At 41.0% G+C, this 18375-nt stretch overlaps 1 protein-coding gene across 2 annotated transcripts in view; it reads left to right on the top strand.

Annotated features, from left to right (window-relative positions):
• Positions 1-4243: 4243 nt before the first annotated feature.
• Positions 4244-18375, top strand: part of DOP1B (DOP1 leucine zipper like protein B) — a 48744-nt gene continuing 34612 nt past the window's right edge. For both annotated transcript variants that reach the window (XM_065626949.1, XM_065626948.1), the window contains exons 1-4: positions 4244-4306; positions 7134-7308; positions 16893-17074; positions 17163-17333. In XM_065626949.1, the coding sequence (XP_065483021.1) occupies positions 7171-7308; positions 16893-17074; positions 17163-17333 (491 nt within the window). In that variant the 5' untranslated portion in view covers positions 4244-4306; positions 7134-7170. The remainder of the gene's footprint in view (positions 4307-7133; positions 7309-16892; positions 17075-17162; positions 17334-18375) is intronic.

The following is an 18375-nucleotide window of genomic DNA, read 5'->3' as shown; positions in this document are numbered from 1 at the left end:
AATGATATTTTACAATGGAGATTCTTCAGTTTTCATTTTTGTTCTGCAAAGACTTTACTTCGGACCTGATAAAGGAAACTGTCAGCTGGATGAAGTTCTGATCTTGGAGAACAGTTTTCATTGTCTATAGATTGCCTGACCAGGTTAGCTATTCATAGCACTTACATTTGAATTAACAATACCCAACTTCACATTTCCCAGTTTGGATTGTTGTCTCGTCTTTGGACTCTGCTCACTGATCTAGAGTTGTGGTTGCTCAGCACTCTTAAAATCCTACCCTTGCTCTCTTCAGGTATGTACCCGCATGCTCACACACCCTGATCTGATGGGCATTGCTTGGTTTGAGTTAGACACAGTTTAGAGGACATATGGCAGTAGTGGCTCCAGTGGTGTTATATTTGTGAATGTGTTGTTTTAGACTCTGCTAGGGAGATAAAATACTGAAAGCAAGCAACTTATTAAACTTCTTCCAGTAAATAATAGAAATGCCATACAGCTTCGTGGCAGAAATTTCATATTTTAAATTGCAAGGGATATTTCTGAAAAAAAAAAATCTGAGAAGTGATCTATGATTGGAGTAGACTTTTCTAGTACAAAACAAACAGATTTATGACAATGTCACATGGAAGTCAAAGTGAACGTTCATTAGATTGAAATACAGTCTGGCTGTCTGCAGGAGTGATTACATCAGTAAATCTATTACTTGATCCCATCCCAACGGCCAGGATTTGGCATGGCCAGTGCTGCCATGGTGCATATAACAAACTGATTTATAGCCTTTCCTGAAAAGAAGTCTTGAACAGTTGGTGTGATAGGCATGCTTTGAATTAGCATAACCTCTGATACAGAAAAAAACATTCAGAGTTATTTTTCAAATTATTTACCAATCAGCACATTTGGAAGCACCAGAGCTGAGGAAGTGGATTGGTCTGGACATTGGCTAGTTTTGGTGAATGTTCTGAGCAAAGCAGGCTGAGCACTTCTTTGGCCTCTCTATCAGGAGATGTTCTGATGCCTGCTGGCAGCTGACCTGACACAGCAGGAGGCCAGGAGAATCTCTCCTCTCCACCTGGCTGCCTGGTTCTTTGAAGTTCTAGAAGACCTCTTTCTTGTGGTAAAAGTATCAAATGGGTTCAAAAGTTAGGTGGAAATCAGAATGAAATTAGTATAGTTAGGCACCCATATAAAACTGGTGCAAAGAACAAAAAATTACAGAAAAAGAACTTCTAAATAGATAGCAAACTCTCAGAGACCAATTTTAAAATATTTTAAGTAACATGTGATATTTTAGGACATAAATATCCTGTTGTCCCATCCCAGCAGGCAAGATCAGGTATGAGTTAACTCTGGGTACTCTGCGTGGTAACACAAAGTGACGACAGATGATCACTTGAGAGGTCCAATTCAATCATGAATTTACTAAAAGCACTCAGTGGAACTACCGATTACAGCAACTAGTGACTTGGCAAAAGTCTGTAACTATGTCATAAAACTTAGCAACACTTTAACAACAAAACCCGACTAAAAACAGTGGCTTGGCAACAGTTGTTGACTATAACATAAAACTTAACAAGACTTCAGCAGCAGAACTTAAAATGATATTACTTTTATATGTTCAGGAAGAAGAGAAAAACAGAGAAGAAAAATGAGGTAGGTATGTTAGACTAAGATATCAGAAAGAGGGTAAGATATCCCTGCTCCACAGGCTGATTGGTCCCGTAACGTCCTCTGGAGGGAGTGGATGCACGGAAGACCTAGGTCATGCTGCACAATGCACACGACACCACCTCATGTCACATGTGAGATCATTTTATAACCCAGTTCATTTACATGCGAGATAGGAGAGGGCAGTTCATCTCCTCCCTCTGCTCACTCTTCATGCTAATTAAGAAGACTTTTCTGGCAATGGATCTGTGATCATCAAACTAGTGGGAATTTCACAGTACTGACCAGAAGTGAGTTGTTTTGTCCGTCAGGGGTAGCTGTTGGTTCATGATTTCTCCTCACAATTGGTTGTCTGCCAGGTGGTTCATCTCTGATCATCCCAATCAGACTAGGAGGCCTTGACAGCAACACTGTTAATTATGTCTAGCAACCCTGTTAATTGTCTCTATCTCAAAAATTTATGCTTTGTTTCACAGGACCTTGGGAAAGAAAAGACAAGGCGTCTGCCTCCACAGTCCCCTATCTTTTCTGCCCAAAGTAGCAAAAACCAGATGTTTAAGGCATAACATAGCCCTTCATTTTGCTAAGGATGGGAGGAGCGCTTCCAGGTTGTCACATCTGTGTTATGGATGTATCAAAAATGCAAGTTCTTTGCTCAGTTGAGCACGTATTCAGAAGCACTGACCTTCATATCCAAGAACTAAGCTACACTACCTTTGAAAGTTATAATAACCTAAAATTTTGAAATCAAAACTGATGGCATTGCAGTTTGGAAAGATAAGCCATGTTGATGCCCATTATACTGAATATATCTACTGCTGTGTATACCTAAGGAAAAGTGGTATATTCAAATGATCAAGTCAGTTTATTTTATTGAGAGACTCATCTGAATTCAGAACTTGATTGCTTGTATGCTCTAATACCATCCCATTTATTTTTAAATTATGACAGATCTGCAATAAAGCTGTAAATCACTGTCAAACATTTTAATTTTTTGTCACACCCATTCCCCACATGTGTTACACACTTCTCTGAGGTTACCCAGCCTTTCAGATGTCTGTGCTGATCTCAGTCAATACTGACTTCCCAAAGGGATGGAATGTGCAGGAGCTGCGCAGGCTGTATGAAAGCTTGTGAACAGCTGCTCAGGTTTTATAGTGAGGTAACACATGCTGAAGCTGTGCCAGTGGTGCTTTTTGTACCTGGTCCAGCTTTTGGAGATGTACACAGCTGGGGAGTGAAAACACACATGGAAGCCTTCCTGTCTTCCCATCTTGCTTCCATCCTTCCAGCATGAGCATAAAGCAGTCTCATTAGCTGCCAGTAACCGTAGCTTTTATTTGCTAGAAGAAAAACATGCCATATTGTCTAAATGAAATCTAGCTAGAAAGAGGAAAAACGGGTGGTGTGAGAAAAATAAAAGAGTGTATTAACATGAAACTTACTGGAGATCATTGCTGAAACAGTATCCATCATAATCTTAAAAGCCACTGTTTCTACTCTCTCATCTTGAAAATAACTGAGCGAGTGGGTTTTCCTTGACTTTTTCAGCTACTTTGAACTACCAGGATTATGTTCTGTTTGCACGTAAAAAACCAAAGCAAACCAAAACCTGAGGTTAATCACTTTCCATGGGTATTTTGCTAGTTTCTTTTTTATTTTCTTTTTTTTTCCTTCCTTTCTTTTTTTTTTTTCCGTTAGAGTACTAAAAATCTAGCACATCAACTTTCTTTCAAGCCTTTTATAAAGAACAGAGGTCTTCTTATATTGGACTTGAGCCTTTTATAAATGTGACACTTCAGTCCCCGTGAAAGCTGAGTCTCCGAAATTTGTCAAAGTGTTCCATGCCTAAAACCAGATGGAATAGAAGCAAAACTCTTAAATTTGCCTTCACTGTGTTCACTGTAACGGAGGCGCTGAAACCTTCTTCGCGCATGGACGCGCACACCCGCGGCCGGCGGTGCGACCCCCCCAGCGTCGGGGGCGGACGCGCCAGATTGCGGCTCCGCGCAGCCGCCGCCTTGTTTCCAGACCCGCCGAGGATGATGCAACGAAGCAAAAGGAGCGGCCCGGGCCGCCGTCCCGACGCTTCCCCCGCAGCCCCGCGGCCGGGCGGGTCCCCGATGGGTCTCCGGCGGGTCTCCAGCGGGGAGCGGCCCCGGGGCTCCGGCGCGCCGCGGGCGGGGAGCGCGGGGCCGTCCGGCCCGGTGCCGCCAGGGGGCGCTCGGCACCAGGGCCGGGCGGCCGGGGTGTACCATTTCCCCGCGGGGGCTCGCTGATGACCTGCTCCGGGCAGTAGCGCTCACTGACACCCGCAGCCTTCCTTCAGGGCTTGACAGCGGGGAAAGACGAGAGCGGCCGCCGCCGGGCGGGGACACCCGGAGCCCTCCTGCACCGGTCTACGGGCTTCCTTCCACCCGCGCTGTGTCCAGTGGTATCGCCCCAGCTGCCGACTGCGGCGCGGCCCTTGCGGAGCGGGAGTGGTTGTGGGGTGTTTTTATTTATTTTTTTTCCCCCCCCTTCTCCCTCCCGTTGCCATAGCGACCGCGGGGAGCCGCCCCCCCCGCCCCGCGCTGGGCTGGGACACGTCGCCGCCGCCTCCGCCGCCGCCGGCCCGGGAGGTCTGCGGGGCCCTTGCCAGGTACGGCGGTGGCGGGGAGCGGAGCGCCGTCGCGCCCGGGCTCGGCGGGCGGGCCTGTGCTTGGGGAGGGGCGGGCGGGAAACGCGCGGGCATCGGAGGGTGACCCGCCGGGGGCGGCCGGGCGGCGGGGGCCGTTGGTGGCCCGGCCGAGGGGGCAGCGCCGCTCGCCGCCGGCGGGGGAGCCCGCCCTGTCATCGCCGCTGTCGCAACCGGCACGGCCTCGGCGGTGCCCGCCTGGCAGGTGAGGCTGGAGGGAAGCTGCGGCGGAGCCTCGCCCGTCCGCGGTCGGGGGTGTCCTGGGGAGCCTCCCGGGCCGTTCCCGCAGGGCGGGCCCTGAAAGGGGCCCCGCTCCGCCGCGGCCGGTCCTGCCGGGGGGCAGCGTCCCCCATGCGGGGGCCTGCCCAGCCGCAGCCGGGCTCTGGAGGCGCCAGCAGCCGACGGCGAGGAGCGGTGGGCGGGGGTTGCCCGCAGAGGCCCCGCAGCCCCGGCGAGGCAGCGTCTCGACCCTTGGGGTCAGCGGCAAAGCGCCCGCCTCGTTAACCTGTCGTAAGACAATGCTGAGAGTTGATGAGTAACCATGAACGTCTCCATTGACTGAGGAAGTTTGTGGCCTGGGATTTGGGAGATGCAACTGAAGGTCACTGGCAAGTGGCTTTTGGTTTGGTTTGTTTTTTGTTTGCTTGGTTCGTGGGGGTTTTGTTGGGGTTTTTGCTTGTTTGTTTGTTTGTTTAATCTTCCTGCCTTTGTATATAAGCACAAATACGATCTACTGGGCATGTTTCGATTATTGATTTTTTGCAAACCTTACTGACATCTGACAACGTAGGTACATGAACATCAATATACGCTAAATCATTAAGTCCGTCGCTGCTTTTCTGGATGGGAATACATTATTCACCTGTCTTTTCACAGCAAAGTCCAAAGAAAGTGTCTTAAGAACTGAATAAGACATTTTTTTCCCCCAATTGAAGTTTTTGGTTTGGTTCTTTCTTGAATAGTACATTCTATTTTACCCTCGGAACCTAATTAGATTTTACTTAAATATACCAGGTTTTAGTGCTATGAGAATGTTTTAAGACATAATTTTCACAGAAGGTTTAGAACATCTTCAAGTGCTGTTGGTATTTTGATTGATTCCTGTTCTCTAAGTGGATTCATGTGGGCATATTGCCTTTACAAATGAAGAAATTTGATGTATTCTGTCAGCAAAACAGCTGCCCAATTCTAAATGATCCAGGCAAATCTCTCATTTATGAAAGTGGCAGCACTCTTGACTTGGCAGAGTATGAATACAATCCGATAGTCCAATGATTAAAGTGCTTAAGTGAGATGAGGGAAAAATTCTTGCCCTGCATGTTTTGGGGCAGCGTCTATATCAGATTACTCGTAAATGTTGCTGACACTGTATTACAAGTTTGCTGCTTCATTAGGTTTTATGGAAGGGTTGGCGTTTTTTTTATACCCATGTTGGAGGAAGGATAGCTGTATCCCAGATCACTGCTATACCTTGCTGTGAGAAACACTGTGTACATCCTGGTAAAAACAGAAAATTAAACCCTTACTGTAGCAAAACAAACAAAACCACCCAACCAAACATGGCCCTGATGATATTGTGTTAGAATTTTTTTTTTTTACATAGAGGTGGGTCTGGGTTGAATGACATAGAGAATGACCTAATCCTCCTGTCAATGAGACCAAAAGTGGCTTAAACCTGCCTTTAAAATATTTTTTCTTTTGTGAGTGCATCCGGCATTTTTCTGAGAGTTTACCACCAAAATCTTGATGCAGTTATCGTTGTTCATTGAAGCTAATGAATGATACATAGTTGTTCCATTGATTTTAAGTGCTGTGAGAGATATTTTGAAAGGATATAGAAGACTGCTTAGATTTATTTTTGTGTATAAACAGTAGGAAAATAAAAGCAGGTCTCTTTCAGAAACATTACAAAGTGTTTTGTTATAGGACTGAGTTTTCTTTTCTGTGTATATATATAGCACAGATTTACCTAAACCTGGCATTCCTAAACATAAGCATCTCTCTAGAAGAATATTTTTATATTAGCTAACAGGAGAACTAGTGTCGTAGGTGGCATAGGAGTGAAGGTATGATCTTTGAGTACATAAAATCCAGCAACCCCTGTTTCCCGTTGTTCTAAAACAGATGTGGTTTGCTTTTTTAATCCGTGTTGCAGAATACGAGAAAATCAGGTCAGAATAACTTATTTTTCCTCCATAAAAATATACGGATACTTTTTGGTGAAGTGTAAGATTTGAATGCATGCCTTGACACTTTGGCACAGCACCTTAGTCTTGTACTTCAGCATCTGCTGCTGACCAGTTGAGATGCAGAATTCTGAGGATTACTTCTGCTGTGGGCTGAGAGGCTCTTTAGTGGGATTCCTCTGGAAGGTTGAATTTTGATATGAAATATTTCACATTCTATGGATACAGGTAACCTTTCAAAACACTGCACAGATGATAAGTTATGAAAACTCTTTACTTCTCCCTAACTCCTTGTCAGCACTTTGAGTGTTTATAATGAGACTTCATGTTCCTTTCCTTTGTTATTGTGTGAGAGAGCCACGTGCATGCAAGGAAATACATGTTTCATAAATAGGAAAATTTGACTGCAAAACTTCTAAAACAGACAGTGGGAAGTTGGAGTCATGCTGGTTACATTATTTTTAACTTTGTTTTGAAACTTGATCAGATGTCTTGTTTATTGTGATCTGTCAGTGCTTCTACATATTTATTGTGGCCTTACAGTTCTTTATATTTGCCAGAACTTAAATGCAGGTTATCTTTTTGTAACTGTGTGTGTGTTTTAGTTTACCAGGAAATTGTACCTTGCTATGAGAACTAAAGATGGATCCAGAAGAGCAGGAGTTACTTGGTGATTACAGATACAGAAATTATTCTTCAGCGATTGAGAAAGCTTTGAGAAACTTTGAATCATCAAGTGAATGGGCGGATCTTATATCTTCCCTTGGCAAACTCAATAAGGTATAATGTCACAGGAATACTTTTTTCATTTGCTTATTATCTTTGTATTGTTATTAACTTTTTTTGTAACTTACGGTATTTAACAGAATTGAAAATTCAATTAGGAAAAATACTAGTTCATCAAGGAGGCGTACTGGAAGCAGCTAAGTCAGTATCTTTTATAAAAGTGTGAGAAATGCTGGTAAAAACAACAGAGGCTTCCTTCAAATTCTATTTGTTTCCTTTTTTCTGCTAAGTTAATTTTGGGGTTGCATTGAAGAAACCCTCAGGATGCTGGTTACTCACTCCAGAGCAGCTAAAAAAGTCTTTATATAGAACAGGAGGTCACAAGTATTAGTATATACTACAAGTCAAAATTTGTATTTAAAGATCACATTTACTTGACCATATCCCTCCCTTGTATTTGGTGAAATAATTGATTTGCTGCTGATGGTGTCTTCTGTATGACCATGAAAAATATGGCTGAGTATAGGAAGAAAGATAAAGACTTTTACGGGAAAACACCTAGGACATGTGTCCTCTCCTCCTGCCCGAGAAACGAAGTGTACATTGTTTGTCTCCCACTTAGTCTCCTTTAAAATAAAACTCTTCCTCAGTGTACACGGGGCAAGAGTAGTTACAGTCATTAAGGAAATAGGGGTGGGAGGAGGCAACTTCTGCAGAATTCGTAAGGAAACATCTGTTGTTACTCGATAGATGCCTCATGTGCCTTTGCTGTTGTTGCTAAGCCTTAATTCCACAGAGGTGTCAAAGGGCAGGAAAATCCCTAGAATGATAGAATATCACGAGTTGGAAGGGACCCATAAGGATCATGGAGTCCAACTCCCTGCTCCTCGTCAGACTACCTAAAACTAAACCATATGACTTAGAGCATAATCCAGACACTCCTTGAACTGTGACAGGCTTGGTGCTGTGACCACTTCCCTGGGGAATCTGTTCCAGTAACCAACCGCTCTCTCAGTGAAGAACCTTATCCTAATGTCCAATTTTACTTCTCCTGATGCAGCTTCATTCCATTTCCTCGTGTCCTGTCTCTGGTCACCAAAGAGAAGATCAGCAACCCCTCTCTGCTGCCCCTCTTGAGGAAGTTATAGACTGCAGTGAGGTCACCCCTCAGGCTTCTCCAAGCTGAACAAACCAAGTGACCTCAGCTGATCCTCCTAAGTCTTGCCCTCAAGACCTTTCACCATCTTGGTCACCCTCCTCTGGACACACTAATAGTTTGATGTCCTTTTTACATTGGGGTGCCCAAAACTGCCACAGTGCTTGAGGTGGGGCCACACCAATGTGTTGCAGAGTGGGACAATCACCATCCTTGACTAGTACTATCAACGCTGTGTGTGACACACCTCAGGACACAGTTGGCCCTTTTGGCTGCCAGGACATGCTGTTGACTCATATTCAACTTGCCATCAACCCAAACCCCGAGATTGCTTTTTGTGGGGCTGCTCTCCAGCCTCTTGTCCCCCAATTTATATGTATAACCAGGATTATCCTGTCCCAGGTGGAGAATCCGGTACTTGCTCTTGTTAAATTTCATGCAGTTGGTGATTGCCCAGCTCTCTAGTCTGTCCAGATCTCTCTGTAAGGCCTCTCTAGCCTTGAGGAAGTCCACAGCTCCTTCTAGTTTAGTATTGTCAGCAAACTTAATTAACGTACAATCAACTCCTTGGTCCAGATCATTTATAAAAATATTAAAGAGCACTGGCCCTAAAATTGAGCCCTGTGGAACCCCACTGATGAGTGGCTGCCAGACCGATGTAGCCCTTTGCTCCCAATCTGTCATCCAGTTGCTCACCCAGCATCTTATGGACTTGTCTAGCTGTGTTCTGGACAGTTTATCCAAAAGGACACTGTGAGAGAGTATCAAAAGGTTTGCTAAAGTCCAAAAAACCCACATATACTGGCTTCCCTTGGTCAACGGGAAGGCTGACCTTGTCATAAAAGGAAATGAAGTTGGTTACACAGGACTTTCCCTTCATGAACCCATGCTGTCTATGACTAATGACTGTGTTGTCTCTCATGTGTTTTTCAATAACTCCCAGAATAACCTCTGTAATATTACCAGGTGCTGAAATGTGACTAGCAGGCCTGTAATTACCAGGGTCTTCCTTCTTACCCTTTTTGAAAATTGGGACATTTGCCAAATTGAGGTTTTTTAAGGATGGCCATGTTCTTTCTCTTCTGAGAAGCTGGATATTGCCCTGGCAGGAGGAGTCACACATTTCTGCCTTCACAGTTTCACCCTGATTGCTGTTGAGTCAATAAAGTTAGAGGCCTTCAGCATGATTCTCTCAAAAGACAAAATAAATAATTAGGGTGCGAGATTTCTTACCCGTGGCAAGACGTAGACCTTGATCTTTTGTCTTGACCTAGATGAATACACTGAACTGATTAGCACCTGTCTGAAACTCTGATTCAGGTACAGAATTGCGACAATATGTAGCAGCATAGTACAAACGAAGCAAAGAAGCTTTTAGCTGTTACATCAGTCCATCTGCTGTGGTATTACATGGGCTTAATTGTTTTAGGAGCTTAAGAACCAGTAGAACAAATCATCCCATGTTCATCTGCTTCTGTCTGTTATATGAAAATAAGGATGATGTGTCAGGGGAGTGTGCCACCAAAAGGAAGATTGTGAAATAAGATGTCAATAGCTATTGTCTTAACTCTTATGATTACTTGGTGTCTTACATCCTGAAACATAAATATTGTTGTTGAGTTCTGTTAGTGTTGGGGATGGGGGGAGGTGTTTCTAATATAAGAGCCTAATTTCTTCTACAGTCAGTTCTGAGGGTGAATGAATGAGCAGGGAGAGAATGTGTAGGAGGAAGGAGATCAACAGTATCTCCGTGATAAAAATGTTTTTAAACAGTGCACATGGTTATGTTCAGGAACCTGGGTGTCAGTAACTGATGCACAGTGATGCTTATTATAAAGAAAATGCAGAAATGCTGAGAAAGAGAGAGGCAAAAGAGGATGAGTAAGTCAAGGGGTTTCAGAAGTACAGCTCTACTACTTCTTTTATTACTACTTAGCTACCACTGAGAGTGGTTTTCCACAGTTTCTCTGTTGCTTCCCTGGTTCTAACTGATGTTTCACAGTGACTTGTAGAACCAGGGAAGCAAGAGAGAAACCAGTTGACTTTAATCTGAATGGTCAGCCAAACAGGTCGGTTTGTAGATCTAGAATGATTGGTTTTTGTCAATTAGTGGAAATGAGGCTTATCTAACTTCAGATGACTTCAGTGTGGACAGTTTCATGTTGAATCACTTTTAGGCAGAGAGAGGAATAAGGGGTTTTATTTGTTGTTGTTGTTGTTGTGACTCATCTCTTGCTATTTAAAGTAGGTCAGATGAACGCTGTCCTAAAATTGTGTGTGTTCCTTACTGGTTTTGTAGGGAACCTGAGGTGAGTTACTGCAGTTTTGGCCATGTTTTTTAGCTGACATAGGCTTCCAAGGTTAGGTAAGATGAATCTCTACTGCAGTGTTCCGAACAGAACTTCAGGTAGGAAGTGTGAGCATGAGTGAAGGATGGAGAGAAACTATGTTTTCTAACAAAAGCTAGAATTTGCTAATTTATGCTACACCCCAAGTTTGTAAGGGAAAGATTTTGGGAGTTTTAATTTACATAGTGTGGATGTTACGCATCATCACGGTGAAGGAGAAACCATGGAAAGTGATGTTTATAAAGATGTATAGGGAACATGAATGGACAGATGAAAATGGGTGGATTAAACAGGCAGTAAATGAGGATGTTAATGTTTTAAAGAGGAGCTTCAGCTTTGCCTTGAAATTCATTCATATTCCAGTTGTAAATATCTTTCTGTGCTTAGCTTCTGTTCGAGCTCTAGTTACTATAAGATGGTCATCTAGCTGCAGCCTAGGCTGCTCCATGCTTCAAGAAATAGGATTATTCTCTTCTCAGTACTGTTCTTGGATACAGCTGTGAACCATGTTTTTGTTGTTTTTGCAAATCTGCATATGTTCACTGTTTGAAAAGCACTGTTTTGTGACTAAGGTTTTCAGACGTTCAGTACAGATTGCTCCATCCAGAATATAGTAATCTCTTTCAATTGTCTCTGTACTAAAATGAGACTGTGTTATTTCTGAATTTGCCAGCTCGTTCCAATGTTTTAAAAGGATACAACTCTGCAAAATCACTTAAATACTTTGATATAAAAAAATGCAAGGGGGGAGGGATGTTGTCTTTTTAAACCTAGGAATAGGTGGTGGTTCAGCATTATGTGGGCTTGTCAGCTAAATGGGTGCATTTAACATCGTTGTCATATCCAAAATGCTTGTCACTGTCTATTCAGAGTCTAAACAGATAGGTATATTATATAAAATATGTATAAAAGTATTCTTGTAGGGGGAACTTCAAGTATTTAAGAGGCTAAAAAGATGAAGTTAGGAAAATCCAAGTGCATAGTTTGCATTAGGGTTTTTAATTCAGATTATAGGCATATCTTTTCTATAAATTCTAAGTCTGGATGCAGGTGAACAGTAGATGAGTGACACGGTTTGCAAAATGAAGAACAGAGCAGTAGTAAATATTGGATTCCACAGCCTGCCTTTGTAAGGAAACTATGAAAGGAGGCTTTAAAAAAAAATCTCTGAAATATAGTGATTCACAGAAGAGCACAAAATTTCACTGGGTTTTTGGCAAGTGAATATTTAAACTCCCCTGTTTGTTCATTTAATCCGTATATATTAAAAAACAACAATAACAACAAAAACCCAAACAAAAAAACCCCAGCCAGCTTACAAAAAAAACCCTCCAACCTGCATCTGCTTGACAAGAATAACAGTCAGGATTTTGCCGTGTTTATTGGCAGAAATACCTCCACCAACAATTTTTCAGCAGTATTTGGATATCAGTGGTGTGAAACTTGCACAGAAGCTTTACTAGTGACTGTTGCCACTGGGCCTGGCTGGCAGGCCAGTGTCCCTTCTCTGAGCAACATTTTCATTTATAGTTATTGTTCACCATGAAAACAAAATATTATAATCTTTGAAATATCAGTTGTTCTAGGGGGATTTATTTTATGCTTTACAGCATGGTTGACTTGCTCGGTAATGGTAGCAATGTTTGCTCTAAAAGGGCACTTTCAAACTGCTTTTTATCCTGGGACATAGCATGAGTGTGTACATGCACAGATTATAAGTTCTTACAATACTAATTTTCAGTGTTTAGTCTGCAATTTCAAAGTATTTTTTTTTAATTTGACTTTGAATAGAAAATAAGTATGTTACTTTTTGCTTCTGTAGGCTTTTCTTGCTTCAAAAACTTGAAGGTGAATATGATCTTAACCAAAGACTTGATCTGTTTGGAGTGGGAGAGGACAGAGCGTAGAAATCATTGCAGCTGCACAACTATTGTTCGTGCCAGTAGTAACACTTAATGTTACAGTATGTCTGTTCTTGAGGGGAGAGAAGAGAAGAATTCTTCTGAAATGCGTATTTAATGAGCATAGCCTTTAATTACACCAGTTGTTTCATATGAGAACTCTGGCCTTTATAACAACTGCTGGGCAAATTACAAACACAAGCACCACTTGCCTTCTGTTGAAGGCAAACTTTGTCTTTGAGGAGAAGGGAAGCTTTGCCTCTTAATTGCTTTATGGAACTTTACCACACCCGATGCACAAATGCAATGTGCAGAACTAGGGATATTTTATATATATTTTTTTCCCCCTTTTTTCAATATAACTCCAGCTCCTAGTTCACAGTTTCCTCACAACCATCTTTCACCTTTATGCTGCTATTTTTATGGAAGCTGGAGCTCTGTTTAGAATTTTTTTACTTACTTGGAAAATGAATCAGTGGAAAATGGAATCACAGGCTCTCCTTCTCCCCCTCTCCTCCCAGCCACTGTTGTCTAAAACAAGAATTAGGGTATCTCCTAGTTGAAGATAAGATCATAAATTGATGTACATGCTGCTTTTTTTCTGGAATTCTACTTTTGTAAATAAAAATACGTACTTGATTTGCTTGTTTTTTTCATATCTAGGCAAACTGATCCAGCTGATCTCTACTGCTGCTATAAAGCAGTACAAAATAACTTAAACCAATAACTGTGGAAATGTGAATATTCCTCTGTGTATGTGTGCCTGTGTTTGTTTTGTTTTAAGGCATATGTATACACTGCTGCAAAGAACAGATAGTCTTCTCTTTCTAACCTTTATAGCCCACATTCAAAGAAACTCTGAGCATGCTTATGCATTAGAAAATGCTTAGTATGTTTAAGATATTTTCTAGTCAGTCATAAGGAAAAATAACCTGTAAATAAAAAGTTGAAAACTGGACATGCACATGAACGCTAGTCACTACTTTGCATGTCTCATTTTTTCCTGACTTACTGATTAAAGTCTTTATTTTAAAAGCCACTGGTAGGTTGAATACTTCTTGGTTTTCTGGGATTGTTGATTTCCTGCTGATCTGTGAAAACCAAACCCTGGGATGATACATTAAGCATGGAGAGCTTGCTGGCAGTTTGGGCCTTTCAAGCCAACCCTTACTAGCAGTTCCAGTGATATTTAACACTTCTGCCACCATAACTGCTCATGTGGAAAGCAGTTGGAGACAAAGAGAGAAAATAGATCATGAATGGGCTTCCACCCATATGTAAATAAAGATGGTTAAATTAAGCTCACAGGAATCAAAAGAATGGGTGAATAGTAGATGTTGAAACCTGTGAGCAGAGTTGTCCATCTGCAGTTGTTAGTATTGGATTCTGAATGTGGAAGCCATCGTTTAGAATGGGATCTTCATCTGCATGCAGTGCCAATGATACCAGCCTTGCAACCACAACATTTAACTAACTGTAGGAGCTGAACCTGTAATGGCATTTCAGCAGTCCTAGTTCTCACAGACAACTGATTCTTTTTTTCAGTTGTAGCTCAGGATATTTCAAAATCAAGCTTCTTAGCTTTGCCTGTTGGCTCACAGGAACTAATTAGCATTTGGAAATATGTATATTATCATGTCACTTATTTCAATGAATGGTTTTAGCTCAATCTGCTAATTAATGTCTTTCAACCCTTTTAAAATTGTTTGAGCCCTGCAATTCTGGGGAAGCTGTTAAAAATCTGAACCTTTCAGCAAAGTATTAGCAGTAATAGCAGCAAGCCCACCTTTCTGCTGGAGTGCCTCTTGGTGCAACCATTGTCTTCTAATATATTGCAGTGTGGTTTAAAATCCCTTGCATCTGCTGGAAGATCAGGGACAACTGTTAACCAGGAGCACCCACTCTTGAGGAGAGTTGTAGTTTGTGTCCTACTGTGTATTCCTTCAACCCAAGTCAGGGGAAAAAAAAAAAAAAGGTACTTTTGAGAAGGGAGTTTCATCTCAGAATCATTCTGATGTGATGGGCAGAAACTCTCCACAGCTCATATATGAGGATCATAACGAATGTCTTCAAATCTTGCTTCCTGTACAGAGATGTCTTCTGATTCTTTAGGTGAAGCAGTATAGTTGGAACATGCACATGAGCATAGTCTTGTTCTAAATTAGTCTCACCTGCTGGAATTTGGACGTAGGAAGGTTTCAGAATTACCCAGGAGAAATACTTAACACCGAGTTATCCCTAAATATCCACCATTCAACTCCTAATATATCTGGAGTATTTTTTCTTCTTCTGACTAAATGTTTTCATGTTTGGGGAAGAGGTGAGTTCTTATTTGCTGGTGGAGATTTACTTCACATCCTTAGGAAATGAAATAAGCCAAACAAGACTTTTTTATGAGATGATATTGTTTCCGTAATGGATCAGATTCTCTGTGTAATAAACAGTGAATATTTTCATTTTCTACCTAGCTGATATTTCAGATTTAACTGATAGAATATTAAGATGGTATTTGTTTAATCTTGAGAGGAAAAATATTTACCATTGGCATATTTTTTTCAATTGCTTTCTTATATATATACAGAGGGTGTGGGCAAATACATACCAACCAATATAAACAGAATGTTTCAAAGTCCTGCTTTCAAGCAGTCTTCAAAGTTGTTACAAGCATTAAGGGTTTCAATCTTTAATATTGAAATAATTTTGCTCATTTAATATATGAGTAAATCTCTCAAATATAAAAGATAACTCTGCAAGTGTAACCTGGTTTAGTTTCATATGTGAAATATTGCTGTATTCTTGGATTCTAGTTTTTAATACCTACTAAAATGCAGATCTCATGCTCATAGTGGAGTAGGGAAGAAAGGAAATTATTTGGCTCTAGGTGACATCTGTGCCATATGTATTTCAGAGTGGTGCAACATATCTGTTTACTGTTCCGAACTCTCAGCCTTTTTCTTCTTGAGTAAATTTTATTTACTAGAAGCTCTTTACTAACAGCTGGTCTCTCCTGTTTGCTGCCCTGCCTAAACGGAGAAATAACACATTAGTATTCTCACAGATTCTAGCTTCTCATGCCCACCAACTGCAAAGTCTTAAATGAAAAGTTGCACACACCTTTGAAAGATGGTGGGTTGTTTTTATCTCTTCCTCTTACTGCTGGTTTGGTTTGGTTTAATTTTTGGGGGGATTTTTGGGTTTTGGGGGGTTTTTTGGGGGGGGTGGTTTTTGGTTGTTTTGTTTGGTTTGGTTTTGTATGGGTTTGTTTTGTGTGTTTTTTTGTTTGTTTGGGTTTGGTTTGTTTTGTTTTTTCCTTGGAAATGAGCAAGAAAGGGTTAGTTCACTTGTCTGGTGCTTTTTGAAAACCTTTTTTTCAGGCAGGGTAGAAGAACCTCAAGTTTAAAACAAGTATGTAGGCTAAGACCATGACTTAATCTTTGGGACAGTCAAGAATTTGCTTAATCCTGAGAACATCCCAAATGTCCATCTGCTGTGAAACATCTGTTTGCTTAGCAGACAGTGATCAAAGGCTAAAGTGCCATTTAGTTGCAAATTCTTTGTTTTGTCTCTGAATAGAAGAGACATGCTTATTTAGCCTGCTGAAATGCATGCATGATTCAAGAAAAAGAGTAATCTTTCCAAAGAAAGGTGCTACAGATTATTTCTTCCAGAGACCTGACCTGTCTGCAACACCTGGTTAACTATGTCCTGTCCTGAAGATGTTATACATCAATACAATGGGTATTGTTAATAAAGCTTACTGAATGTAGCCACACAGAATTACAAATAGCTTCTAAGATGTTATTGTCCCATTTAATCATGCCTGCTTTGGTCAGGTTTTTTGTTTATATTTCAGCTATACGTGAAGTGAAAATGTACAAGGAAAAATAGTTATTTAGTTCTTACTTTATTCCCTGTACTTAAAAGCTGAGAAGCCCTTTCGTTACTTCCCTCCTTCCCCTGGAGATAGGATAAGGGTACCCTGTCCCTGTCCTGTCCTTTGACTTCCTTTTCCAGCTCCTAAGCAAGGTAATACCAGACTTTTCTAGATTGTTCATTACTATTTCCATATTAAAACTCAGTTGCAAAGTTCTGCTGTTTTAGTTTAACAAAATACATTTATGAAGGAAAACTCTGGAATGCATGTAGTTCTTCTCAAAGTGCTAGTAGGAAACTTTTGACATGCAGTCATTATATGCATCATTATAGCTATTTATTCTCATCTTCCTTCTACAGGCTCTTCAGAGTAACCTGAAATATTCTCTATTGCCAAGACGGCTGATCATCAGTAAAAGATTATCTCAGTGTCTGCATCCAGCACTACCTAGTGGAGTGCATTTAAAGGCACTAGAAACCTATGAAATAATCTTTAAAATTATTGGGACAAAATGGCTTGCCAAGGATTTATTCTTGTACAGGTAATTTTTTCTTTAAAAGCATATGCCTTTCCGAGTCTATTTTAATTAACTATTATAATTTTTAATTTTTTTAAATTTTTTTTTAAAGCTCTGGTTTGTTTCCTCTGCTGGCAAATGCAGCAATGTCAGTGAGACCAGTTCTCCTTGGTTTGTACGAGAAATACTTTCTTCCTCTCCAAAAGTCCCTCCTGCCTGGTCTTCAAGCCTTTGTAATAGGACTACTACCTGGATTGGAAGAAGGATCAGAAGTTTATGACAGGTAAGCACTAATATTAATTTTAAAACAATATACAGTATTTTGCTTTCCTATGGAATTCTCAGGAAATTTCTGTCAGCTCTCTGTGTAGAAGGCTTGATAAAAGAGCTTCTAAGTGTGGAAGAATGGTTAGTCACTGAAAGATGCAACAAATAGTGCTAAAGTAGAAAAACCCTTTCCCCTTCTATTTTCACCTCAGGAGGAGAAGAGGAGAAAAGAAGAAAAGGAAGGTTAAAAATAGGTGTTCTGAGAGAAAGGAACAAAAACTATTTCTTAAAGCGCCTCTGAACTTCTAAATAATTAAGCTGACTCCCCAAACCACTGCTCTGTCAATAAATTCTATTTAAATATTGTAACATGACAGAGAAACTGAATTCTTTCCAATCTTTCTGTAAAAGATATTTTGCTTACCTTCAGGTTCTGAAACCATGAGCAAGAGGCAACTCTTATAAAATCTATTGTCTCTCTCACTCTTGGCAGTTACGCCAACAGCATTCAGTACCATAGTCGGGATCAGGAAGAATGCTGAGAAGAGCAGCTCAGCGCCCATTTGTGTAGTGGTTTTTCTTCAGTTACCAGAACTGTTTTGTAAGATCTCATAAGAGCTCAGGCGCTGTAGGTTTCATCCAAATATTTCTTTGCTTAAAGAGTCACTAAACATTACATTGCTAATGTACTTCCTTCTGTATTACCAGTCTGGATGTGCTGGCTGTTTTCTCTGCCGTTTTTGAATCTTAAATCGCTGTGTGTACACTTGAGAAAAAAAAAAAGAGCAAGATATGCTAGGCTGTGTAGATTACAGTTGATAAGCAAAATATTTCTATGTCTACTGCCCCTTTTTCAAAACAAGTGTTAAATTGAAGGCTTATATCAATTGCTGGAGTGGCTAAGAGTAAATTGTATGTGTTCCTAACTTGGTGAGTAGCATTTATTTGCCAATTCCAGAACAGTGAATCTGTGGACAAGTATATACTTCTTATACATTTCCTATAGAAATATTAATTTAGTATGTGTTTTTTGTCAGGCAGACTTACAAGTGACGCTG

This window comes from Caloenas nicobarica, chromosome 1 (genome assembly GCF_036013445.1).
Source record: "Caloenas nicobarica isolate bCalNic1 chromosome 1, bCalNic1.hap1, whole genome shotgun sequence".
NCBI lineage: Eukaryota > Metazoa > Chordata > Aves > Columbiformes > Columbidae > Caloenas > Caloenas nicobarica.
Note: the sequence above shows the minus strand (reverse complement) of the source record. Positions and strands in the feature narration are given on the sequence as shown.